At 42.5% G+C, this 23,714-nt stretch overlaps 1 protein-coding gene across 1 annotated transcript in view; it reads left to right on the forward strand.

Moving 5' to 3' along the window:
- Positions 1–22,385, forward strand: part of LOC147974837 (uncharacterized) — a 45,518-nt gene extending 23,133 nt beyond the window's left edge. Inside the window, exons 4-5 of the mRNA XM_087520166.1 lie at positions 21,685–21,965; positions 22,077–22,385. Coding sequence (XP_087376292.1) covers positions 21,685–21,965; positions 22,077–22,385 — 590 coding nt within the window. The remainder of the gene's footprint in view (positions 1–21,684; positions 21,966–22,076) is intronic.
- The last annotated feature ends 1,329 nt before the right edge of the window (positions 22,386–23,714 follow it).

Consider the following 23,714-nt stretch of genomic DNA (forward strand, 5'->3'; position numbering starts at 1 on the left):
CCCTGTGGGTTGACGCGGAGGAATTCCTCCTCTTCTCCCTTATACAAAGTGGACAAGATCTTTAGTAGAGCGGCAGCTGAATCCGGCCCCTTACGACCATAGCGGGTGGCGTCGTCCTCCCCGTTGAAGTCCCACATGGGGTGGCTTCTATACTGAAGTGGCTGCACCCCCTGCATGATGCATTCGGCCATAACCCCGATCATGGTTAGTCTGGAATGGGCTAACAATCTTATTCGGCCTATCAGGTAAATGATGTCCCTGTCACTTTCCCTCTGAGGGCTCCGTGGACGCCAGCTTAGGTGCTTCTTTAAGGGAGCACTGTCAAATTCAGGGAGACCGATCCGGACAGGATCCGGCAGCGGGACGTCTTCTATATAAAACCATTCCGAGGGCCAGTCTTCGGACGCCTTCTTTGGGGTTCCGGACAGATATCCGGTCCCGGCGATGCGCCACACTTCGGCTCCACCCACTTGATACATTGACCCCTCCTTAGAGCAGGGAACAAGGCAGAATAACCTTTTCCATAGCCCAAATGAGCCTCGACACCCAAAAACAGCTCGTAGAGGGCTACGAAGCCCGCGATATGCAATACGGAGGCAGGCGTGAGATTGTGTAGCTGGAGGCCGTAGAACTCCAGCAGCCCCTGGAGAAATGGGTGGATTGGAAACCCGAGACCCTTATTAAATAAGGGACTAGGCATACCTGCTCTCCTTTGGAGGGATTGGGGGCACTCTCCGCTTGCTTTCCGCCGTTGTAGACGGCAAGACCGGCTCGAACCGGGATCATGTAGGCCGGGGGAAGAAATCCCTTGGTCTGGAGCATCACTAGCTCGCTATACGGGATGGAGCATCTCTCCCAATATCCAGGCTGAGGGCTGGAAGGGCGAGAGGAGGAGTTGCGACGGCTGGCCATGGTGGAATGGACCTTTGTCGGATGCGCTCTGATGAACACTGCGAAGGGGGAAGATGTGGTTTGGATCTAAATCCTCGTCCCCTTAAATAGGGCAGCTCATTTACGCGGCTAGGGGTGTGAATGTAAAAACACTCAGACTTTTCATATTCGTTTGACACGTGGGAAGCGGCCATTATTGGGCGTAGAAGCCAAGGAGCGCAACATCTACAAGAAACCGGACTTTATTCAACAGGTACACGGAATTTGGGGGAGAACCCGCCTTGCAATGCCGAAGACAATCTGCGCGCCGGACTCATCGTCATTGAAGGCTGGTTCGGGGGCTACTAAGGGAGTCCTGGATAAGGGGGTGTTCGGATAGCCGGACTATACCTTCAGCTGGACTCCTGGACTATGAAGATACAAGATTGAAGACTTCGTCCCGTGTCCAGAAGGGACTTTCCTTGGCGTGGAAGGCAAGCTTGGCGATACGGATATTCAGATCTCCTACCATTGTAACCGACTTTGTGTAACCCTAACCCTCGCTGGTGTCTATATAAACTGGAGGGTTTTAGTCCGTAGGACAATATAGACAACAACAATCATACCATAGGCTAGCTTCTAGGGTTTAGCCTCTCTGATCTCGTGGTAGATCTACTCTTGTACTACCCATATCATCAATATTAATCGAGCAGGACGTAGGGTTTTACCTCCATCGAGAGGGCCCGAACCTGGGTAAAACTTCGTGTCCCTTGCCTCCTGTTACCATCTGGCCTAGACGCACAGTTCGGGACCCCCTACCCGAGATCCACCGGTTTTGACACCGACAATCGTCCTCGACCTCTCTGTCTGCCGCTCTCTCATGAGGGCTGGCTTCTCTATCCTCCTGTGCTGAATCTTGCTGGAGGTGGTTGTCTTCGGCACTGTCCGGGGTGTTATTATCTCCCGTGCTGGAATCACCGTTTTTGTTTTGGCAGGATTTAGAGCGGTGCCGCTGACGCCGGTGCTTAGGCTCCTTCTTGGAGGGGTCATCCTCCGCTGTTCCATCGCCATTGCCTTCTTTTGGGATGTCCACCATGTATATATCATACGACGAGGTGGCTTTCCAGTGCCCTATAGGCGCTGGTTCTTGATCGTCTCCTGCATCGGCGTCCATACCGTCGATGTCTTCGGAGTCGAAGTCGAGCATGTCGGTTAAATCATCGACAGTGGCTACGAAGTGGGTGGTGGGTGGGCTTTGAATTTCTTCATCATCCGCATCCCAACCTTGCTGACCATAGTCCGGCCAGGGCTCTCCTGACAAAGAGAGAGACTTTAGTGAATTCAAAATATCGCCAAAGGGCGAGTGCTGAAAGATGTCCACGGCGGTGAACTCCATGATCGGCGCCCAATCGGGTTCGATCGGTCGGGGGCGGAGGGCTCGGAGTCTGGAGAGGAGTCCGGCTCCTTGGAGTCACGGGCTTCGCAGAGAATAGGGCTGGTGTTCGGCTCAATCGCCGTAGAGATTGCAGCCCCCGAGGCGGTGTCTAACCACCCATCCTCGGTTGGTGTGATCGGCTCCGAGCTAGGGGTCGGAGCGGACACAGGTGCGGCCTCCAGGGCACTGTTCGGCGGCGGAGCTAAATCATGCCCATCGTGACAGTGCGGCGCGCTTGGCTGTGGATCGAATCCGTCACAGATCAAGCCTCCGCGGATGTCGGCCGTGTAGTTCAAACTTCCAAATCTGACCTGATGGCCAGGGGCGTTGCTTTCAATCTGCTCCAGATGACCAAGCGAATTGGCCCGCAGTGCAAAGCCGCCGAATACGAAGATCTGTTCGGGGAGAAAAGTCTCACCCTGGATCGCATCGCTGTTGATGATCGGAGAAGCCATCGGGCCTAAAAGTGACGACACAGAGGAACTCTCAATGAAAGCACCAATGTCGGTGTCAAAACCGGCGGATCTCGGGTAGGGGGTCCCGAACTGTGCGTCTAGGCCGGATGGTAACAGGAGGCAGGGGACATGATGTTTTACCCAGGTTCGGGCCCTCTTGATGGAGGTAAAACCCTATGTCCTGCTTGATTAATATTGATGATATGGGTACTACAAGAGTAGATCTACCATGAGATCAGAGAGGCTAAACCCTAGAAGCTAGCCTATGGTATGATTGTTCTTCGTCCTACGGACTAAAACTCTCCGGTTTATATAGACACCGGAGAGGGCTAGGGTTACACAGAGTCGGTTACAATGGTAGGAGATCTACATATCCGTATCGCCAAGCTTGCCTTCCACGCCAAGGAAAGTCCCTTCCGGACACGGGAAGAAGTCTTCAATCTTGTATCTTCATAGTCTAGGAGTCCGGCCAAAGGTATAGTCCGGCCATCCGGACACCCCCTAATCCAGGACTCCCTCAATGGGCATCTCCATAGCCCGTTGATACGCCTAGTTGATGTGAGACTATGTTCTCCTTTTGACTCCTCCACAACCACCATTCTATTCCACCTATAGTGCTATGTCCATGGCTCACGCTCATATATTGCGTGAAAGTTAAAAAGGTTTGAGAATGTCAAAAGTATGAAACAATTGCTTGGCTTGTCATCGGGGTTGTGTATGATGTGAATATTTTGTGTGGTGAAGATGGAGCATAGCCAGACTATATGATTTTGTAGGGATAACTTTCTTTGGCCATGTTATTTTGAAAAGACATGATTGCTTTATTAGTAGGCTTGAAGTATTATTGTTTTATGTCAAATGATAGACTATTGCTTCGAATAACTTGTATCTTAATATTCATGACATGATTAGATATGTGATCAAGATTATGCTAGTTAGCATTCCACATCAAAAATTATCCTTTTTATCATTTACCTACTCGAGGACGAGCAGGAATTAAGCTTGGGGATGCTGATACGTCTCCGTCGTATCTATAATTTTTTTATTGTTCCATGCCAATATTCTACAACTTTCATATACTTTTGGCAACTGTTTATACTATTTTTGAGACTAACATATTGATCTAGTGCCCAGTGCCAGTTCCTGTTTGTTGCATGTTTTTTGTTTCACAAAAAATCCATATCAAACGGAGTCCAAACGGGATAAAAACGGACGGAGATTTTTTTGGAATATATGTGATTTTTGGGAGGTGAAATCAACGTGAGACGATGCTCGAGGGGCCCACGAGGCAGGGGGCGCGCCCATGACCCTCGTGGCCACTCCGTAAGGTAGCTGATGTCCTTCTTTCGCCGCAAGAAAGCTAATATCCGAATAGAGATCGTGTTAAAATTTCAGCCCAATCGGAGTTACGGATCTCCGGGAATATAAGAAACGGTGAAAGGGTTGAATCTGAGAACGCAGAAACAGAGAGAGACAGAGAGACAGATCCAATCTCGGAGGGGCTCTCGCCCCTCCCGTGCCATGAAGGCCATGGACCAGAGGGTAAACCCTTCTCCCATCTAGGGAGGAGGTCAAGGAAGAATACGAAGGAGGGGGCTCTCTCCCCCTCGCTTCCGGTGGCACCGGAGTGCCACCGGGGGCCATCATCATCACCGCAATCTTCACCAACAACTTCACCGCCATCATCACCAACTCTTCCCCCCTCTATGCAGCAATGTAACCTCTCTCTTACCCGCTGTAATCTCTACTTAAACATGGTGCTCAACGCTATATATTATTTCCCAATGATGTATGGATATCCTATGATGTTTGAGTAGATCTGTTTTGTCCTATGGGCTATTTGATGATCAAGATTGGTTTGAGTTGCATGTTTTGTTATTGGTGTTGTCCTATTGTGCTCTCCGTGTCGCGCAAGCGTGAGGGATACCCGCTGTAGGGCGTTGCAATACGTTCATGATTCGCTTATAGTGGGTTGCGTGAGTGACTGAAACACAAACCCGAGTAAGGGGGTTGTTGCGTATGGGATAAAGAGGACTTGATACTTTAATGCTATGGTTGGGTTTTACCTTAATGATCTTTAGTAGTTGTGGATGCTTTCTAGAGTTCCAATCATAAGTGCATATGATCCAAGTAGAGAAAGTATGTTACCTTATGCCTCTCCCTCAAATAAAATTGCAATAATGATCACCGGTCTGGTTATCGATTACCGAGGGACAAATAACTCTCTCGTAACAACAAGCTCTCTACTAAAACTAATTTAGTTGTGTATTTATCTAAACAGCCCCTAGCCTTTATTTACGCGCTCTTTATTATCTTGCAAACCTATCCAACAACACCTACAAAGTACTTCTAGTTTCATACTTGTTCTAGGTAAAGCGAACGTCAAGCGTGCGTAGAGTTGTATCGGTGGTCGATAGAACTTGAGGGAATATGTGTTCTACCTTTAGCTCCTCGTTGGGTTCAACACTCTTACTTATCGAAAGAGGCTACAATTGATCCCCTATACTTGTGGGTTATCAAAGGTCTTCCATTTATCTTTGGAGGGAAAGGCATTGACATGGTTTAGGCTATGTGATGATATGGGATCATGGAACTACAACCGATTGAAATTGGAATTTCATCAGAAATTTTATCCTATGCATCTTGTTCATCGTGATCGTAATTATATATATAATTTTTAGCCTCGCGAAGGATAAAGCATCGCTCAAGCTTAGGGGAGGCTTAAGTCAATGTTATATTCATGCCCAATCATGAGCTCTCAAGAGAAATTATTATTCAAAAAATTTATGCTCGGCTTTCTCTCAATAATCGCTCCATGCTCGATACTTCTTGTACTGGCTCTTTTATGATGAAGACTATTGAATTCAAATGGGATTTATTGGAAAGAATTAAATGCAACTCTGTAGAATGGGATCTCGACGAAGGTAAGGAGTCAGGTATAACACCTAAGTTTGATTGTGTTAAATCTTTTCTGGATACCGATGCTTTCCGTGAATTTAGCACTAAATATGGACTTGACTCTAAGATAGTAGCTTCTTTCTGTGAATCCTTTGCTACTCATGTTGATCTCCCTAAGGAGAAGTGGTTTAAATATAATCCTCCCATTTAAGTAAAAGTAGTTGCACCTATTAAATTTGAAGAAAATACTATCACTTATAATGATTTTTTTGTTCCTACTGCTTATATTGAGAAACCACCTTTCCCTGTTAGAATAAAGGATCATGCTAAAGCTTCAACTGTGGTTCGTAAGAGTAATACTAGAACACCTACACCCTCTGAGCAAATTAAAGTTGAACCTAGTGTTTCTATGGTTAAATATCTCTTGGCCTATAATATTGATGGGCATGTTGTTTACTTCTGTGATGAAGCTGCTAGAATTGCTAGACCCGATACTAAACATAAACATAGACATGTTGTAGGCATGCCTGTTATTTCAGTTAAAATAGGAGATCATTGCTATCATGGCTTATGTGATATGGGTGCTAGTGCAAGTGCAATACCTCATTACTTATATAAAGAAATTATGCATGATATTGCACCTGCTGAGATAGAGGAAATTGATGTTACAATTAAGCTTGCTAATAGAGACACTATTTCACCAGTTGGGATTGTTAGAGATGTTGAAGTCTTGTGTGGGAAAGTTAAATATCTTGCTGATTTTCTTGTTCTTGGTTCCCCACAAGATAACTTTTGTCCCATTATATTTGGTAGACCCTTCTTGAATACTGTTAATGCTAAGATAGACTGCAACAAGGATATTGTTTCTGTTGATTTAGGGGATATGTCTCATGAATTTAACTTTGCTAAATTTCGTAGACAACCCCATGATAAAGAATTGCCTAGTAAAGATGAAATTATTGGTCTTGCTTCTATTTCCGTGCCTCCTAATGATCCTTTAGAACAATATTTGCTAGACCATGAAAATGATATGTTTATGAATGAAAGAAGGGAAATAGATGAAGTATTCTTTAAACAGGGACCTATTTTGAAACACAACTTGCCTGTTGAAATTCTAGGGGATCCTCCTCCACCCAAGGGTGATCTTGTGTTTGAGCTTAAACCTTTACCTGATACTCTCAAATATGCTTATCTTGATGAGAAAGAGATATATCCTGTTATTATTAGTGCTAATCTTTCAGAGCATGAGGAAAATAAATTATTGAAAACTCTGAAGAAGCACCGTGCTGCTATTGGATATACTCTTGATGATCTTAAGGGCATTAGTCCCACTCTATGCCAGCACAAAATAAAATTGGAGAAAGACGCGGAACCGGTTGTTGATCACCAATGACGGTTAAATCCTAAGATGAAAGAAGTGGTAAGAAAAGAATTACTAAAGTTTCTAGAGGCGGGTATAATTTATCCCATTGCTGATAGTCAGTGGGTAAGCCCTGTCCATTGTGTCCCTAAGAAGGGAGGTTTTACTGTTGTTCCTGATGATAAAGATGAATTGATCCCACAAAGAATTGTTACAGGTTATAGAATGGTAATTGATTTCTGCAAATTAAATAAAGCTACTAAAAAGGATCATTACCCTTTACCTTTTATTGATCAAATGCTAGAAATATTGTCCAAACATACACATTTTTGCTTTCTAGATGGTTATTCTGGTTTCTCTCAAATACCTGTGTCCAAAGAGGATCAAGCAAAGACAACTTTAACTTGCCCTTTCGGTACCTTTGCTTATAGACGTATGCCTTTTGGTTTATGTAATGCACCTGCTACCTTTCAAAGATGTATGACTGCTATATTCTCTGACTTTTGTGAAAAGATTGTTGAGGTATTCATGGATGATTTTTCTGTTTATGGAACTTCTTTTGATGATTGCTTAAGCAACCTTGATCGAGTTTTGCAGAGATGTGAAGAAACTAATCTTGTCTTGAATTGGGAGAAGTGCCACTTTATGGTTAATGAAGGTATTGTCTTGGGGCATAAAATTTCTCAAAGAGGTATTGAAGTTGATAAAGCTAAAGTTCATGCTATTGAAAAGATGTCGTGTCCTAAGGACATTAAAGGTATAAGAAGTTTCCATGGTCATGCCGGTTTTTATAGGAGGTTCATTAAGGACTTCTCTAAAATTTCTAGGCCTCTGACTAATCTCTTACAAAAAGATGTTCCTTTTGCCTTTGCTGATGATTGTGTAGAAGCATTTGAAATACTTAAGAAAGCTTTGATTTCTACACCTATTGTTCAGCCTCCTGATTGGAATTTACCATTTGAAATTATGTGTGATGCTAGTGATTATGCTGTAGGGGCTGTTCTAGGACAAAGGGTTGATAAGAAATTAAATGTTATCCAATATGCTAGTAAGACTCTGGACAGTGCCTAGAGAAATTATGCTACTACTGAAAAAGATTTTTTAGCAGTTGTATTTGCTTGTGATAAGTTCAGACCTTATATTGTTGATTCTAAAGTAACTGTTCACACTGATCATGCTGATATTAAATATCTTATGAAGAAGAAAGATGCTAAACCTAGACTTATTAGATGGGTTCTCTTTCTACAAGAATTTGATTTGCATATTATTGATAGAAAGGGAGCTGAGAACCCCGTTATAGACAACTTGTCTAGGTTAGAGAATGTTCTTGATGACCCACTACCTATTGATGATAGCTTTCCTGATGAACAACTAGCTGTCATAAATGCTTCTCGTACTGCTCCATGGTATGTTGATTATGCTAATTATATTGTTGCTAAATTTATACCACCTAGTTTCACATACCAGCAAAAGAAAAAGTTCTTCTATGATTTAGACATTACTTTTGGGATGACCCACACCTTTATAAAGAAGGAGTAGATGGTGTCATTAGACGTTGTGTACCTGAGCATGAACAGGAACATATCCTACACAAGTGTCACTCTGAGGCTTATGGAGGACACCATGCTGGAGATAGAACTGCACATAAGGTATTGCAATCCGTTTTTTATTGGCCTACTCTCTTCAAGGATGCCCGTAAGTTTGTCTTGTGATGAATGTCAAAGAATTGTTAATATTAGTAGACGTTAAGAAATGCCTATGAATTATTCACTTGTTATTGAACCATTTGATGTTTGGGGCTTTGATTATATGGGACCGTTTCCTTCCTCTAATGGGTACACACATATTTTAGTTGTTGTTGATTACGTTACTAAGTGGGTAGAAGCTATTCCAACTAGTAGTGTTGATCATAACACCTCTATTAAGATGCTTAAAGAAGTTATTTTTCCGAGGTTTGGAGTCCCTAGATACTTAATGACTGATGGTGGTTCACATTTTATTCATGGTGATTTTCGTAAAATGCTTGCTAAGTATGATGTTAACCATAGAATTGCATCTCCATACCACCCACAATCTAGTGGCCAGGTAGAATTGAGTAATAGAGAGCTTAAATTAATTTTGCAAAAGACTGTTAATAGATCTAGAAAGAATTAGTCCAAGAAACTTGATGATGCATTATGGGCTTATAGAACTGCATACAAAAATCCTATGGGTATGTCTCCATATAAGATGGTTTATGGAAAAGCATGTCATTTACCTCTCGAACTAGAACATAAGGCATATTGGGCCATTAAAGAGCTCAATTATGATTTCAAACTTGCCGGTGGGAAGAGGCTTTTTGACATTAGCTCACTTGATGAATGGAGAACCCAGGCTTATGAGAATGCCAAACTGTTTAAAGAAAAAGTTAAAAGATGGCATGATAAAAGGATACAAAAGCGTGAGCTTAATATAGGTGATTATGTATTATTATACAACTCTCGTTTAAGATTTTTTGCAGGAAAACTCCTCTCTAAATGGGAAGGTCCTTACGTCATCGAGGAGCTCTATTGTTCCGGTGCCATAAAAATCAACAACTTCGAAGGCACAAATCCGAGGGTGGTGAATGATCAAAGAATCAAACATTATATCTCAGGTAATCCTATAAATGTTGAAACTAATGTTGTTGAAACCGTAACCCCGTAGGAATACCTAAGGGACACTTTCCAGAATGTTTCAGACTCTGAAAAGGAAGAGGTATGAGGTACGGTAAGTAAACCGACTCCAAAACAGTTCTAATAGCAATTTTTCTCTGTTTTGGAATATTTAAGAAAATAGGAAAATAAGAAGCAGTCCGGGAAGGACATGAGGCGTCCACGAGGGTGGAGGGCGCGCCCCCTGCCTCGTGGGCTCTCCGGAATCCATTTTCTTGCATGATACTTCTTTTGGTCGGTAAAAATTCATTATATAATCTCATGAAGGTTTTGACCATGCAAATATCTCCTGTTTTTGTTTCGAGTTGTTTCTGCTGCAGATTAGAGCAACATGTCATCCCAAAATTCGGAGGGAGAAAGCTATGTGGCTGATTACCTTGCAGATCATAAGGCCTATGGGGACTTAGAGCATTGTTGTTGGACCACGGAGGAAGAAGAAGACTATGAGCCTAGGGGAAAGAAGGAGACGAGTTCGGATGAAGATGAAGTCCCACTACCTCAACCTGGGGACATGCATGTGGAGTTCAAAAAGTCAAGCCTCCCTGCTAGAGCAAAGAAACCTAAGATCAAGTTTATCCCTTTTCGCCTATTGCAGGAGAACAAACAAGAACTTTGCAAAAAGGTATTAAGCCTTGAGCAGGAGATCAGTGACCTAAGGGAGCAAAATTCTATCCTCAAGCGCAAATTAAGGAAGAAGCACACGCACCAACAACTCCATCATCACCACCTCCGAGGAAGGAGACATAAACACATGGGTATGGGCACTCCCCTTGGAAACTATCAAGCTTGGGGGAGTGCCCCAGTATCGTATCATCATCACACTTTTATCTTTACCGTTTTTCTTAGTTCGATCCTTCTGGTAATACCTTGATCTAGTAGAATAAAGTTTTAGTATATGATCTAGTTTTGAGTTTTTCTTTATGATCCTTCTATGTAATCGAGTCCGTGAGCTATATATAATAAATATTAGTGTCGAGTCAAGGGCTTGATTATCTTGCTATGATCTTGAGGGAATAAAATAAAAGAGAAAGAATAAAAATAAATAAAGAGATCTTATGGAGAGTAATGACTTCACATATAAAGAGTATGATGAATAAAAATTGTTGAGGGTTGACAAGCATAGTTTTGGTCATCATTGCAATTAATAGGAAGTAATAAAGAAAGAGATATTTTCACATATAAATATACTATCTTGGACATCTTTTATGATTCTGAGCACTCATTAAAATATGACATGCTAAAGAGTTGACGTTGGACAAGGAAGACAACGTAATGGGTTATGTTTTCTTACATCTGAGATAAATTATATTGTCATGGATCATCCAACATGTTGAGCTTGCCTTTCCCTCTCATGCTATTCAAATTCTTTGCACCAAGTAGAGATACTACTTGTGCTTCCAAATATCCTTAAACCCAGTTTTGCCATGAGAGTCCACCATATCTACCTATGGATTGAGTAAGATCCCTCAAGTAAGTTTCCATAGTTGCAAGCAATAAAAATTGCTCTCTAAATATGTATGATTTATTAGTGTGAAGAAAATAAGCTTTATACGATCTTGTGATGTGGAAGAAATAAAAATGACGGACTGCATAATAAAGGTCCATATCACAAGTGGCAATATAAAGTGACGTTCTTTTGCATTAAGACTTCGTGCATCCAACCATAAAAGCACATGACAACCTCTGCTTCCCTTTGCGAAGGGCCTATCTTTTATTCTTGTCTTATACTTCATGCAAAGAGTCACAGTGATCTTCACCTTTCCTTTTTACATTTTATCCTTTGGCAAGCACAATATGTTGGAAAGATCCAGATATATATAGCCAATTGGATGTGAGTTTTCATGAACTATTATTGTTGACATTACCCTTGAGATAAAAGGTTGGGAGGCAAAACTATAAGCCCCTATCTTTCTCTGTGTCTGATTAAAACTTCATAACCATAAATATCGCGTGAGTGGTAGCAGTTGTGAAAGACTAAATGATGGTTGAGTATGTGGACTTGTTGAAAAGCTCTTATTGAATCTTTCCTATGTTATGATAAATTGAAATTGTCTCAATGACTGAGATTACAGTTTGTTGGTTCTCAATGAAGTTTACGATTCATACTTGAAACTGTGAATGAATTGTTACTTTAGCATAAGAGATCATATGACAATATATATATATTGTTCTTCTAAGAATGATCATGATGCTCTCATGTCCGTATTTTATTTTTATCGACACCTCTATCTCTAAACATGCAGACATATTTTTCGATATTGGCTTTCGCTTGAGGACAAGCGAGGTCTAAGCTTGGGGGAGTTGATACGTCCATTTTGCATCATGCTTTTATATCGATATTTATTGCATTATGGGATGTTATTACACATTATGTCACAATACTTATGCCTATTCTCTCTTATTTTACAAGGTTTACATGAAGAGGGGGAATGCCGGCAGCTGGAATTCTGGGATGGAAAAGGAGCAAATATTGGAGACCTATTCTGCACAACTCCAAAAGTCCTGAAACTTCACGGGAGCATGTTTCAGAATATATAAAAAATATTGGGTGAAAGAAGTACCAGAGGGGGCCACCCACCATCCACGAGGGTGGGGGCGCGCCCTACCCCCTGGGTGTGCCCCCTGGCAGCCCTCTGATGCTCATCTTTGGCTATATGGAGTCTTTCGTCGAGGAAAAAATCATAAGCTAGCTCATGGGACGAAACTCCGCCGCCACAAGGCGGAACCTTGGCAGAACCAATCTAGGGCTCCGGCGGAGTTGTTCTGCTGGGGAAACTTCCCTCCGGGAGGGGGAAATCATCACCATTGATCCTCTCATCGGGAGGGGGTCAATCTCCATCAAAATCTTCACCAGCACCATCTCATCTCAAACCCTAGTTCATCTCTTGTATCAAATCTTTGTCCCAAAGCCTCAGATTGGTACCTCTGGGTTGCTAGTAGTGTTGATTACTCTTTGTAGTTGATGCTAGTTGGTTTATTCGGTGGAAGATCATATGTTCAGATCCTTTATGCATATTAATACCCCTCTGATTATGAACATGAATACGATTTGTGAGTAGTTATGTTTGTTCCTGAGGACATGGGAGAAGTCTTGCTATAAGTAGTCATGTGAATTTGGTATTCGTTTGATATTTTGATGAGATGTATGTTGTCTTTCCTCTAGTGGTGTCATCTGAACGTCGACTACATGACACTTCACCATTGTTTGGGCCTATGATACGTCTCCAACGTATCTATAATTTTTGATTGCTCCATGCTATATTATCTACTGTTTTGGATGTTTATGGGCTTTATTATACACTTTTATATTATTTTTGGGACTAACCTATTAACCCAGAGCCCAGTGCCAGTTTCTGTTTTTACCTTGTTTTAGGGTTTCGAAGAAAAGGAAAATCAAACGGAGTCCAATTGACCTGAAACTTCACAGAACTCATTTTTGGAAGGAAAGAAGCCTAGAAGACTTGGAGTGCAAGTCAGGGGACCTTCGAGGAGGCCACAAGGTAGGGGGGGCGCCCACCCCCTAGGGCGCGCCCTCCACCCTCGTGGGCCCCTCGTGCCCCCTGACGTACTTCTTCCACCTATATATCTCCATATACCCTAAAAACATCGGAGAGCACAATAGATCGGGAGTTCCGCCGCCAGAAGCCTCCGTAGCCACCGAAAGCCAATCTAGACCCGTTTCGGCACCCTGCCGGAGGGGGGAACCCCTCTCCGGTGGCAATCTTCATCATCCCGGTGCTCTCCATGACGAGGAGGGAGTAGTTCTCCCTCGGGGCTGAGGGTATGTACCAGTAGCTATGTGTTTGATCACGAGAGAGAGATCAAACACATAGCTACTATTATACTTGATGTATGTCTTGCCGTGCGTATCTATGGTGACATGTATCGCGAGCTTTGCTATTATAGTTGGATCTTATGATGTTTCTTCCCCCCTCTACTCTCTTGTAATGGATTGAGTTTTCCCTTTGAAGTTATCTTATCGGATTGAGTCTTTATAGATTTGAGAACACTTGATGTATGTCTTGCCGTGCGTATCTGTGGTGACAATGGGATACCACGTGATTCACTTGATGTATGTTTTGGTGATCAACTTGCGGGTTCCGCCCATGAACCTATGCATAGGGGTTGGCACACGTTTTCATCGTGATTCTCCGGTAGAAACTTTGGGGCACTCTTTGAGGTCCTTTGTGTTGGTAGAATAGATGAATCTGGGATTGTGTGATGCATATCGTATACTCATACCCACGGATACTTGAGGTGACATTGGAGTATCTAGGTGACATTAGGGTTTTGGTTGATTTGTATCTTAAGGTGTTATTCTAGTACGAACTCTAGGGCTGTTTGTGACACTTATAGGAATAGCCCAACGGATTGATTGGAAAGAATAACTTTGAGGTGGTTTCGTACCCTGCCATAATCTCTTTGTTCGTTCTCCGCTATTAGTGACTTTGGAGTGACTCTTTGTTGCATGTTGAGGGATAGTTATGTGATCCAATTATGTTATTATTATTGAGGGAACTTGCAAAGTATGAACCCTAGGCCTTGTTTCAACACATTGCAATACCGTTTATGCTCATTTTTATCATTCGTTACCTTGCTGTTTTTATATTTTCAGATTACAAAAACTATTATCTACCATCCATATACCACTTGTATCACCATCTCTTCGCCGAACTAGTGCACCTATACAATTTACCATTGTATTGGGTGTGTTGGGGACACAAGAGACTCTTTGTTATTTGGTTGCAGGGTTGCTTGAGAGAGACCATCTTCATCCTACGCCTCCTACGGATTGATAAACCTTAGGTCATCCACTTGAGGGAAATTTGCTACTGTCCTACAAACCTCTGCACTTGGAGGCCCAACAACGTCTACAAGAAGGTTGTGTAGTAGACATCAAGCTATTTTCTGACGCCGTTGCCGGGGAGTTTAGCGCTTGAAGGTATATCTTTAGATCTTGCAATCGAGTCTTTTAGTTTCTTGTTTTAGCACTAGTCTAGTTTATAAAATAAAACTATAAAAAATGGAATTGAGTTTACCTCATACGCTTCACCTTTTTAATATCTTTCGTGAGTATGATGGAAAGGAAAATTGTGCCAAAGTGTTAGAAGAAGAATGCATTAAAATGTTTGGCACTAAATATTTGAATGATGAGCATGATTGCAATGTTGTTAGTATGAACTCCTTGAGTATCCATGGTACTAATGATGATTGCACTAGTTATGATGAAAATGTCTCCTATAAACATGTAAATTTTTGTGGAGTGCATTGGGTTTGTAAGTACACACCAAATAGGGAAGATAGATATTGCAAGAGGCATAAGTACTTAGAAACTAAATTGTTGCAAGAAAGGCTAGATGATTGCGCTGAAGATTTAAATTTTCTTGGCCGTACTTGTATACTTTGCAATGAACAGGGTCATTTAGCTATCCGATGCAAATTGTTCCATGATCTAATCATGTCCAAAAATTGTGATGACTTGATTTCCCTTGCACATTATAATGAACTTAGTTTGCTTATGGTCTACGAAGAAATGAAATGTATAACTAAACATCTTCCAGAATTTGCCCGTTATAAACTTCTTGGTTTTGATCTAGAGGAAATTTATATGTATTGTGCGGTGAATTGTATTGAAAATCCTTATATTGCCAATTACATAAAGAAAAGAAAACAAATAGAAGATGAAGAGAATACTAATGAAAGGGAAGAGACTTCCCAATACCCTCCTATTATTTCTTATGATGAATCAGGTAACGAGGAGGAGCCTCCTATTCAACCAATCCCATTAATAAGGAGCTCCAAAAAGAGGATTGAACCCACACATGATGTGGTGAAGAAGAAGAAAAGAAAAAGGAAGAGAGGTAAAAAGATATCTCCCCCAAATAGTGCTGCTCCTATTACTATTGTGCCTCATGAAAATATAATTGTGGAAGATAATGATACTTCTTATGATCTTGAAAATATTTTTGGCACTTGCTTGGAAGAATATGATAATTGCTATACTATTGGTGCTATCCATACTATTAATGATGAGAGTGATTATGCTTATAATATGAAAAGGCCCAAGCTTGGGGATGCTATGTTTGATGAAGATGATGTTTTGAGAATATATTTGCTGCAATTAATGTTTGTCCCAAGCTTGGGGATGCTACGCTTAATGAAGATGATATTTTTAGTATCCCAAGTTTTTATATGCAAATTTATAATGATAATAACATGCCTCCTACTTATGATAATTATTGTGATGATACATATGCTATAAAAAGTAGTGAGGATTATATTTATAAAACTTGTCATGATTATAGTTACCCCTTTTCTGAACATTACTCTCTTATTGTGGAAACAATTTATAGTATTCGAGTCTCTTATGATACTCTCACTATTACGAATGAGAAGAATCTTGCTTATGTGGAGAGTAGTAAATTTTCTATGCTTGTAGATCATGAAAAGAATGCTTTAGGTACTGGTTATATTGTTGAATTCATTCATGATGCTACTGAAAATTATTATGAGGGAGGAACATATGCTTGTAGGAGTTGCAATAATATCAAGTTTCTTCTCTATGTGCTTAAAGTTTTGAAGTTATGCTTGTTTTGCCTTCCTATGCTAGTTGATTATTGCTCCCATAAGTTGTTTGTTCACAAAATACCTATGAATAGAAAGTGGGTTAGAATTAAATGTGCTAGTAATATTCTTCATGATGCTCTCTTTATGTTTCAATTCTTACCTTTGTGAGCATCATTGAAATCATCATGCCTAGCTAGGGGCATTAAACGATAGCGCTTGTTCGGAGGCAACCCAACTTTATTTTTATTCCTTGCTTTTTGTTCCTGTTTAGTAATAAATAATTCATCTAGCCTCTGTTTATATGTGGTTTTATGCTTTTAATTAGTGTTTGTGCCAAGTAGAACCGTTGGGGAGACTTGGGGAAAGTCTTGTTGATCTTGCTGTAAAAAACAGAAACTTTAGCGCTTACGAGAATTGCTGCCATTTTTATTTGGAAAGTGATATTTAGTTAATTCTTTTTGCATATGATTAATAGATAAATTCCTCAGGTCCAGAAATTTATTTGAGAATTTTATGAGTTCCATAAGTATACTTTTGATCCATATTACTACAGACTGTTCTGTTTTTGACAGATTCTGTTTTTCATGTGTTGTTTACTTATTTTGATGAATCTATGGCTAGTAAAATAGTTTATAAACCATAGAGAAGTTGGAATACAGTAGGTTTAACACCAATATAAATAAAGAATGAGTTCATTACAGTACCTAAGTGGTGATTTATTTTCTTATACTAACGGGGCTTACGAATTTTCTGTTAAGTTTTGTGTTGTGAAGTTTTCAAGTGTTGGGTAAACATTCGATGGACTATGGAATAAGGAGTGGCAAGAGCCTAAGATTGGGGATTCCCAAGGCACCCCAAGGTAATATTCGTCTTCGTTCATCGGTAACTTTACTTGGAGCTATATTTTTATTCGCCACATGATATGTGTTTTGATTGGAACGTCATGTTATTTTATTTGGTTTTGCTTGCTGTTTGAAAAAAATACCAAGATCTGAAATTATTAAATGTTAGAGAGTCTTCACATAGTTGCATAATTATTCGACTACTCATTGATCTTCACTTATATCTCTCGGAGTAGTTTGTCATTTGCTCTAGTGCTTCACTTATATCCTTTTAGAGCACGGTGGTGGTTTTATTTTATAGAAATAGATGAAGTCTCATGCTTCACTTATATTATTCTGAGAGTCTTGAATAGCATGGTAATTTGCTTAAATAATCCTAATATGCTAGGCATCCAAGAATAGTAAAAACTTTCATATAGAGTATTGAATACTAAGAGAAGTTTGATGCTTGATGATTGTTTTGAGATATGGAGGTAATAATATCAAAGTCGTGCTAGTTGAGTAGTTATGAATTTGAGGAATACTTGTGTTGAAGTTTGCAAGTCCCGTAGCATGCACATATGGTAAAATTGTGTAACAAATTTGAAACATGAGGTGTTATTTGATTGTCTTCCTTATGAGTGGCGGTCGGGGACGAGCGATGGTCTTTTTCTACCAATCTATCCCCCTAGGAGCATGCGCGTAGTGCCGAGGTTTTTGATGACTTGTAGATTTTTGCAATATGTATGTGAGTTATTTATGACTAATGTTGAGTTCATGGATTATATGCACTCTCACCCTTCCATCATTGCTAGCCTCTTCGGTACCGTGCATTGCCCTTTCTCACATTGAGAGTTGACGCAAACTTCGCCGGTGCATCCAAACCCCGTGATATGATACACTCTTTCACACATAAACCTCCTTATATATTCCTCAAAACAGCCACCATACCTACCTATTATGGCATTTCCATAGCCATTCCGAGATATATTGCCATGCAACTTTCCACCATTCAGTTTATCATGACACATTCATCATTGTCATATTGCTTTGCATGATCATGTAGTTGACATCGTATTTGTGGCAAAGCCACCGTTCATAATCTTTCATACATGTCACACTTAATTCATCGCAATCCCGGTACACCGCCAGAAGCATTCATATAGAGTCATATTTTGTTCTAGTATTGAGTTGTAATCATTGAGTTGTAAATAAATAGAAGTGTGATGATCATCATTTTCTAGAGCATTGTCCCAAGTGAGGAATAAAAAAAGAGAAAGGCCATAAAAAAAGAGAAGGCCCAAAAAAAGAAGAGAAAGGCCATAAAAAAGAGAAGGCCCAAAAAATGAAAAAAAAATGAAAATGGGAGAAAAAGAGAGAAGGGACAATGCTACTATCCTTTACCACACTTGTGCTTCAAAGTAGCACCATGATCTTCATGATAGAGAGTCTCTTGTTTTGTCACTTCCATATACTAGTAGGAAATTTTCATTATAGAACTTGGCTTGTATATTCCAACAATGGGCCTCCTCAAGTGCCCTAGGTCTTCGTGAGCAAGCAAGTTGGATGCACACCCACTTAGTTTCTTTTGTTGAGCTTTCATACATTTATAGCTCTAGTGCATCCATTGCATGGCAATCCCTACTCCTTGCATTAACATCAATCGATGGGCATCTCCATAGCCCATTGATTAGCCTCGTTGATGTGAGACTTTATCCTTTTTGTGTTCTCCACATAATCCCCTCATTATTCTATTCCACCCATAGTGCTATGTCCATGGCCCGCGCTCATATATTGCATGAAAATTTATAGGTTTGAGATTACTAAAGTACGAAACAATTGATTGGCTTGTCATCGGGGTTGTGCATGATGAGAGCATTCTTGTGTGACGAAAATGAAACATGACTAAACCATATGATTTTGTAGGGATGAACTTTCTTTGGCCATGTTATTTTGAGAAGACATAATTGCTTAGTTAGTACGCTTGAAATATTATCATTTTATGTCAATACGAACTTTTGTCTTGAATCTTTCGGATCTGAATATTCATGCCACAATTAAGAAGAATTACACTAAAATTATGCCAAGTAGCACTCCGCATCAAAAATTCTGTTTTTATCATTTACCTACTCGATGACGAGCAGGAATTAAGCTTGGGGATGCTGATACGTCTCCAACGTATCTATAATTTTTGATTGCTCCATGCTATATTATCTACTGTTTTGGATGTTTATGGGCTTTATTATACACTTCTATATTATTTTTGGAACTAACCTATTAACCCAGAGCCCAGTGCCAGTTTCTGTTTTTACCTTATTTTAGGGTTTCGAAGAAAAGGAAAATCAAACGGGGTCCAATTGACCTGAAACTTCATGGAACTCATTTTTGGAAGGAAAGAAGCCCAGAAGACTTGGAGTGCACGTCAGGGGACCTTCGAGGAGGCCACGAGGTAGGATGGCGCGCCCACCCCCCTAGGGTGCGCCCTCCACCCTCGTGGGCCCCTCATGCCCCCCTGACGTACTTCTTCCGCCTATATATCTCCATATACCCTAAAAACATCGGAGAGCACAATAGATCGGGAGTTCCGCCACCAGAAGCCTCCATAGCCACCGAAAGCCAATCTAGACCCGTTCCGGCACCCTGCCGGAGGGGGGAATCCCTCTCCGGTGGCCATCTTCATCATCCCGGTGCTCTCCATGACGAGGAGGGAGTAGTTCTCCCTCGGGGATGAGGGTATGTACCAGTAGCTATGTGTTTGATCTCTCTCTCTCTCGTGTTCTTGAGGTGATACGATCTTGATGTATCGCGAGCTTTGCTATTATAGTTGGATCTTATGATGTTTCTTCCCCCCTCTACTCTCTTTCGATGGATTGAGTTTTCCCTTTGAAGTTATCTTATCAGACTAAGTCTTTATAGATTTGAGAACACTTGATGTATGTCTTGCCGTGTGTATCTGTGGTGACAATGGGATACCACGTGATTCACTTGATGTATGTTTTAGTGATCAACTTGCGGGTTCTTCCCATGAACCTATGCATAGGGGTTGGCACATGTTTTCGTCGTGATTCTCCAGTAGAAACTTTGGGGCACTCTTTGAGGTCCTTTGTGTTGGTTGAATAGATGAATCTGAGATTGTGTGATGCATATCGTATAATCATACCCACGAATACTTGAGGTGACATTGGAGTATCTAGGTGACATTAGGGTTGTATCTTAAGGTGTTATTCTCGTACGAACTCTAGGGCTATTTGTGACACTTATAGGAATAGCCCAACGGATTGATTGGAAAGAATAGCTTTGAGGTGGTTTCGTACCCTACCATAATCTCTTCGTTCGTTCTCTGCTATTAGTGACTTTGGAGTGACTCTTTGTTGCATGTTGAGGGATAGTTATGTGATCCAATTATGTTATTATTGTTTAGGGAACTTGCACTAGCAAAAGTATGAACCCTAGGCCTTGTTTCAACACATTGCAATACCGTTTACGCTCATTTTTATCATTCGTTACCTTGCTGTTTTTATATTTTCAGATTACAAAAACTATTATCTACCATCCATATACCACTTGTATCACCATCTCTTCGCCGAACTAGTGCACATATATAATTTACCATTGTATTGGGTGTGTTGGGGATACAAGAGACTCTTTGTTATTTGGTTGCAGGGTTGCTTGAGAGAGACCATCTTCATCCTACGCCTCCTACGGATTGATAAACCTTAGGTCATCCACTTGAGGGAAATTTGTTACTGTCCTACAAACCTCTGCACTTGGAGGCCCAACAACGTCTACAAGAAGAAGGTTGCGTAGTAGACATCAACCTAGGGGAAGGCATTGGGGAGTAATAAGTAGATGATGGGTTGCCAGAGTGATAGAAGCTTAAACCCTAGTTTATGCGTTGCTTCGTAAGGGGCTGATTTGGATCCATATGTTTCATGCTATGGTTACGTTTACCTTAATACTTCTTTTGTAGTTGCGGATGCTTGCAACAGGGGTTAATCATAATTGGGGTGCTTGTCCAAGGAAGGACAGTACCCAAGCACCGGTCCACCCACATATCAAATTATCAAAGTACCGAACGCAAATCATATGAACGTGATGAAAACTAGCTTGACGATAATTCACATGTGTCCACGGGAGCGCTTTCCTTTATATAAGAGTTTGTCCAGGCTTGTCCTTTGCTACAAAAAGGATTGGGCCATCTTGCTGCACCTTATTTACTTTTATTACTTGTTACCCGTTGCAAATTACCTTATCACAAAACTACCTGTTATCGATAATTTCAGCGCTTGCAGAGAATACCTTACTGAAAATTGCTTATCATTTCCTTCTTCTCCTTGTTGGGTTCGACACTCTTACTTATCGAAAGGACTACGATAGATCCCCTATACTTGTGGGTCATCACTCCACGGGTTTCCCTCCTCGATCGTCAGCGACCGCGACCCGGTGTTCACCGGCCATGTCTGGCGCGATCTTTTTCGGATGGCGGGCGTAAAATTACGCCTGAGTACGGCATTCCACCCATAGACTGATGGTCAATCCGAGGTGGTCAACAAGGTCATTGCTATGTACTTACGCTGTGTTACAGGTGATCGTACACGTGCTTGGGTGGACTGGCTTGCTTGGGCGGAGTACTGCTACAACACCTCCTACCACCCCATCCTGTGTGCCACAACCTTCAAGGTGGTCTACGGTTGTCCTCCACCACCCATCATGTTGTTTCAACCCGGGACGGCCCGAACTGAGGCGACGAGCAACCTTCTCTGCAGCAGGGATGAGATCCTTGCCGAGGTGCGCCGGCGTCTTCTCCAGGCCCAGCAGTTGTCCAAGAAATACTACGACGCCCACCACCGCGAGGCAGAGTTTTCGGTGGGTGACTGGGTGTGGCTGCAGCTCCTCCACCGCACCACGCAGTCACTGGACCCTTGAGCCAATCGCAAGTTGGGTCCTCGCTACGCATGCCTATTTCCGGTGTTGAAGCGCATCGGCAACATCGCCTACCGACTTCAGCTGCCGCCTGACGCCCGCATCCAGGACGTCTTCCAAGTGGGCTTGCTGAAGCCCTTCCGCGGCGACCCGCCGACGGCCGCGCCGGCTCTTCCTCTGACCTGCGAGGGTCGTCTACTTTTGGGCCCAGAGAAGGTGTTGAAGGCCCAGCAGAGCCGAGGTATTTGGCGCCTGTTGATCCAGTGGCAAGGCCTTCCGGAGGAGGACGCCACTTGGGAGCACCTCGAGGAGTTCCGTAAGCACTTTCCCGACTTCCAGCTCGAGGACGAGTTGTTTGCGTAGGCGGGGAGAGATGTTATGACCGGCGTACACTATAGCCGGAGGAGGCCCAATGGCGCATGCAGTTAGGGGCTTGGCTCAACTTATCATTATTTTTATTAGCACATACGAGGATTATATAAACACATGTAAAGATTCGTTTTGGAAATAAGCAATAAGAAATCTCTATTGCTCGGCTCCCTTCGGGAGCTGGGACCCCCAAACCCTAGCCACCCATATGTCTCCTCCTCCTCGCTCGATCACGGCGCCCCAGCGCCGCCGCCTGCGCCCTTCACCTCGCCAACTCTCCTTCCACCCCTATAACCTGAGACCACGTCCTGGTAGGGACTCCGTTCCTATCAACAACCTTATTTCTAAAGCTTGTTTGAGTTGTGAAAGTAGCTTCAGGAGACCATGCATTGCAAAAGTAACTGACGTGGAAATAGTGTTCAGCGGATCGTGGATATATTCTTTTTTTTGCAATAGGATCGTGGATATATTCAGTTAGACTGGAACTTAAATCCACATATATAGTTGGCTGCAAGTGTCCATGTTGTTGCAGATAGCCAGATACAACCCGGCATCCCTGTGCACGGCACAAATTTTGTGATTCCAGGAAAAGATTGGAGCACCCAACAATGTCTTATTACTGTTTGTATGGTACAAGGAAAAGTGTTGCAGATAAGGTCTCATCTAGGTGTTAACTTACCTTTTGTTAAAATAAACCACGTTAGGCGTACGTATGTGTGGGTGTGCTCCTCCAGTTTAGAGCCAGCGATGTAGTCATTGAAAAGATAAAGAAGATTAGGGCGTGCGTGCGCCAACTGCGGTGTTCGTGCGCCGGCCCGGAATTTCTTGTGTCTTGTGTCTTCTTCTACCTCTAGCTGATAGTGAGAGAGGGTTGCGGTTCCAACAATTGGTATCAGAGCTTGGTGTCTTGGGCGTGCTTGCCGTGTCGGAGGCGTGGCAGCGATGGCGGCGCTCGCCGGCGGCTGCACGATGGAGCTCCGGGCCGTGTGTCGGCCCATGGAGGTGGGCGGCTCTGTGGCTGTCATGGCGCGTGGCGGATGCGGCGGGCGATGACGCCGTACGTGCGGCGACCGCGGAGGCCGCCGAGGCGCTGCGTGGTGGCACGGCGGTGCAGCACGGCGTGGTGGCGTGGAGGCACTGCATGGCGGCATGGAGGCCGCGGCGGTGCAGGGCAATAAGTCGCGGCGGGGAGCCAGGCGCGACCGGTGCGTGTTATGGGTGCGCACCGGACGCGTCGAACACGTCGGGACCGCGGGCGCGCGTACGAGCGTGCAGTTGGCGTTCGGAGGAGGCGTATGTCGCCGTGGTGCTCGAGTCCGTGCT

The sequence above is a fragment of the Triticum urartu genome, chromosome 4A, assembly GCF_056163025.1.
Source record: "Triticum urartu cultivar PI428250 chromosome 4A, HENAU_Tu73, whole genome shotgun sequence".
NCBI lineage: Eukaryota > Viridiplantae > Streptophyta > Magnoliopsida > Poales > Poaceae > Triticum > Triticum urartu.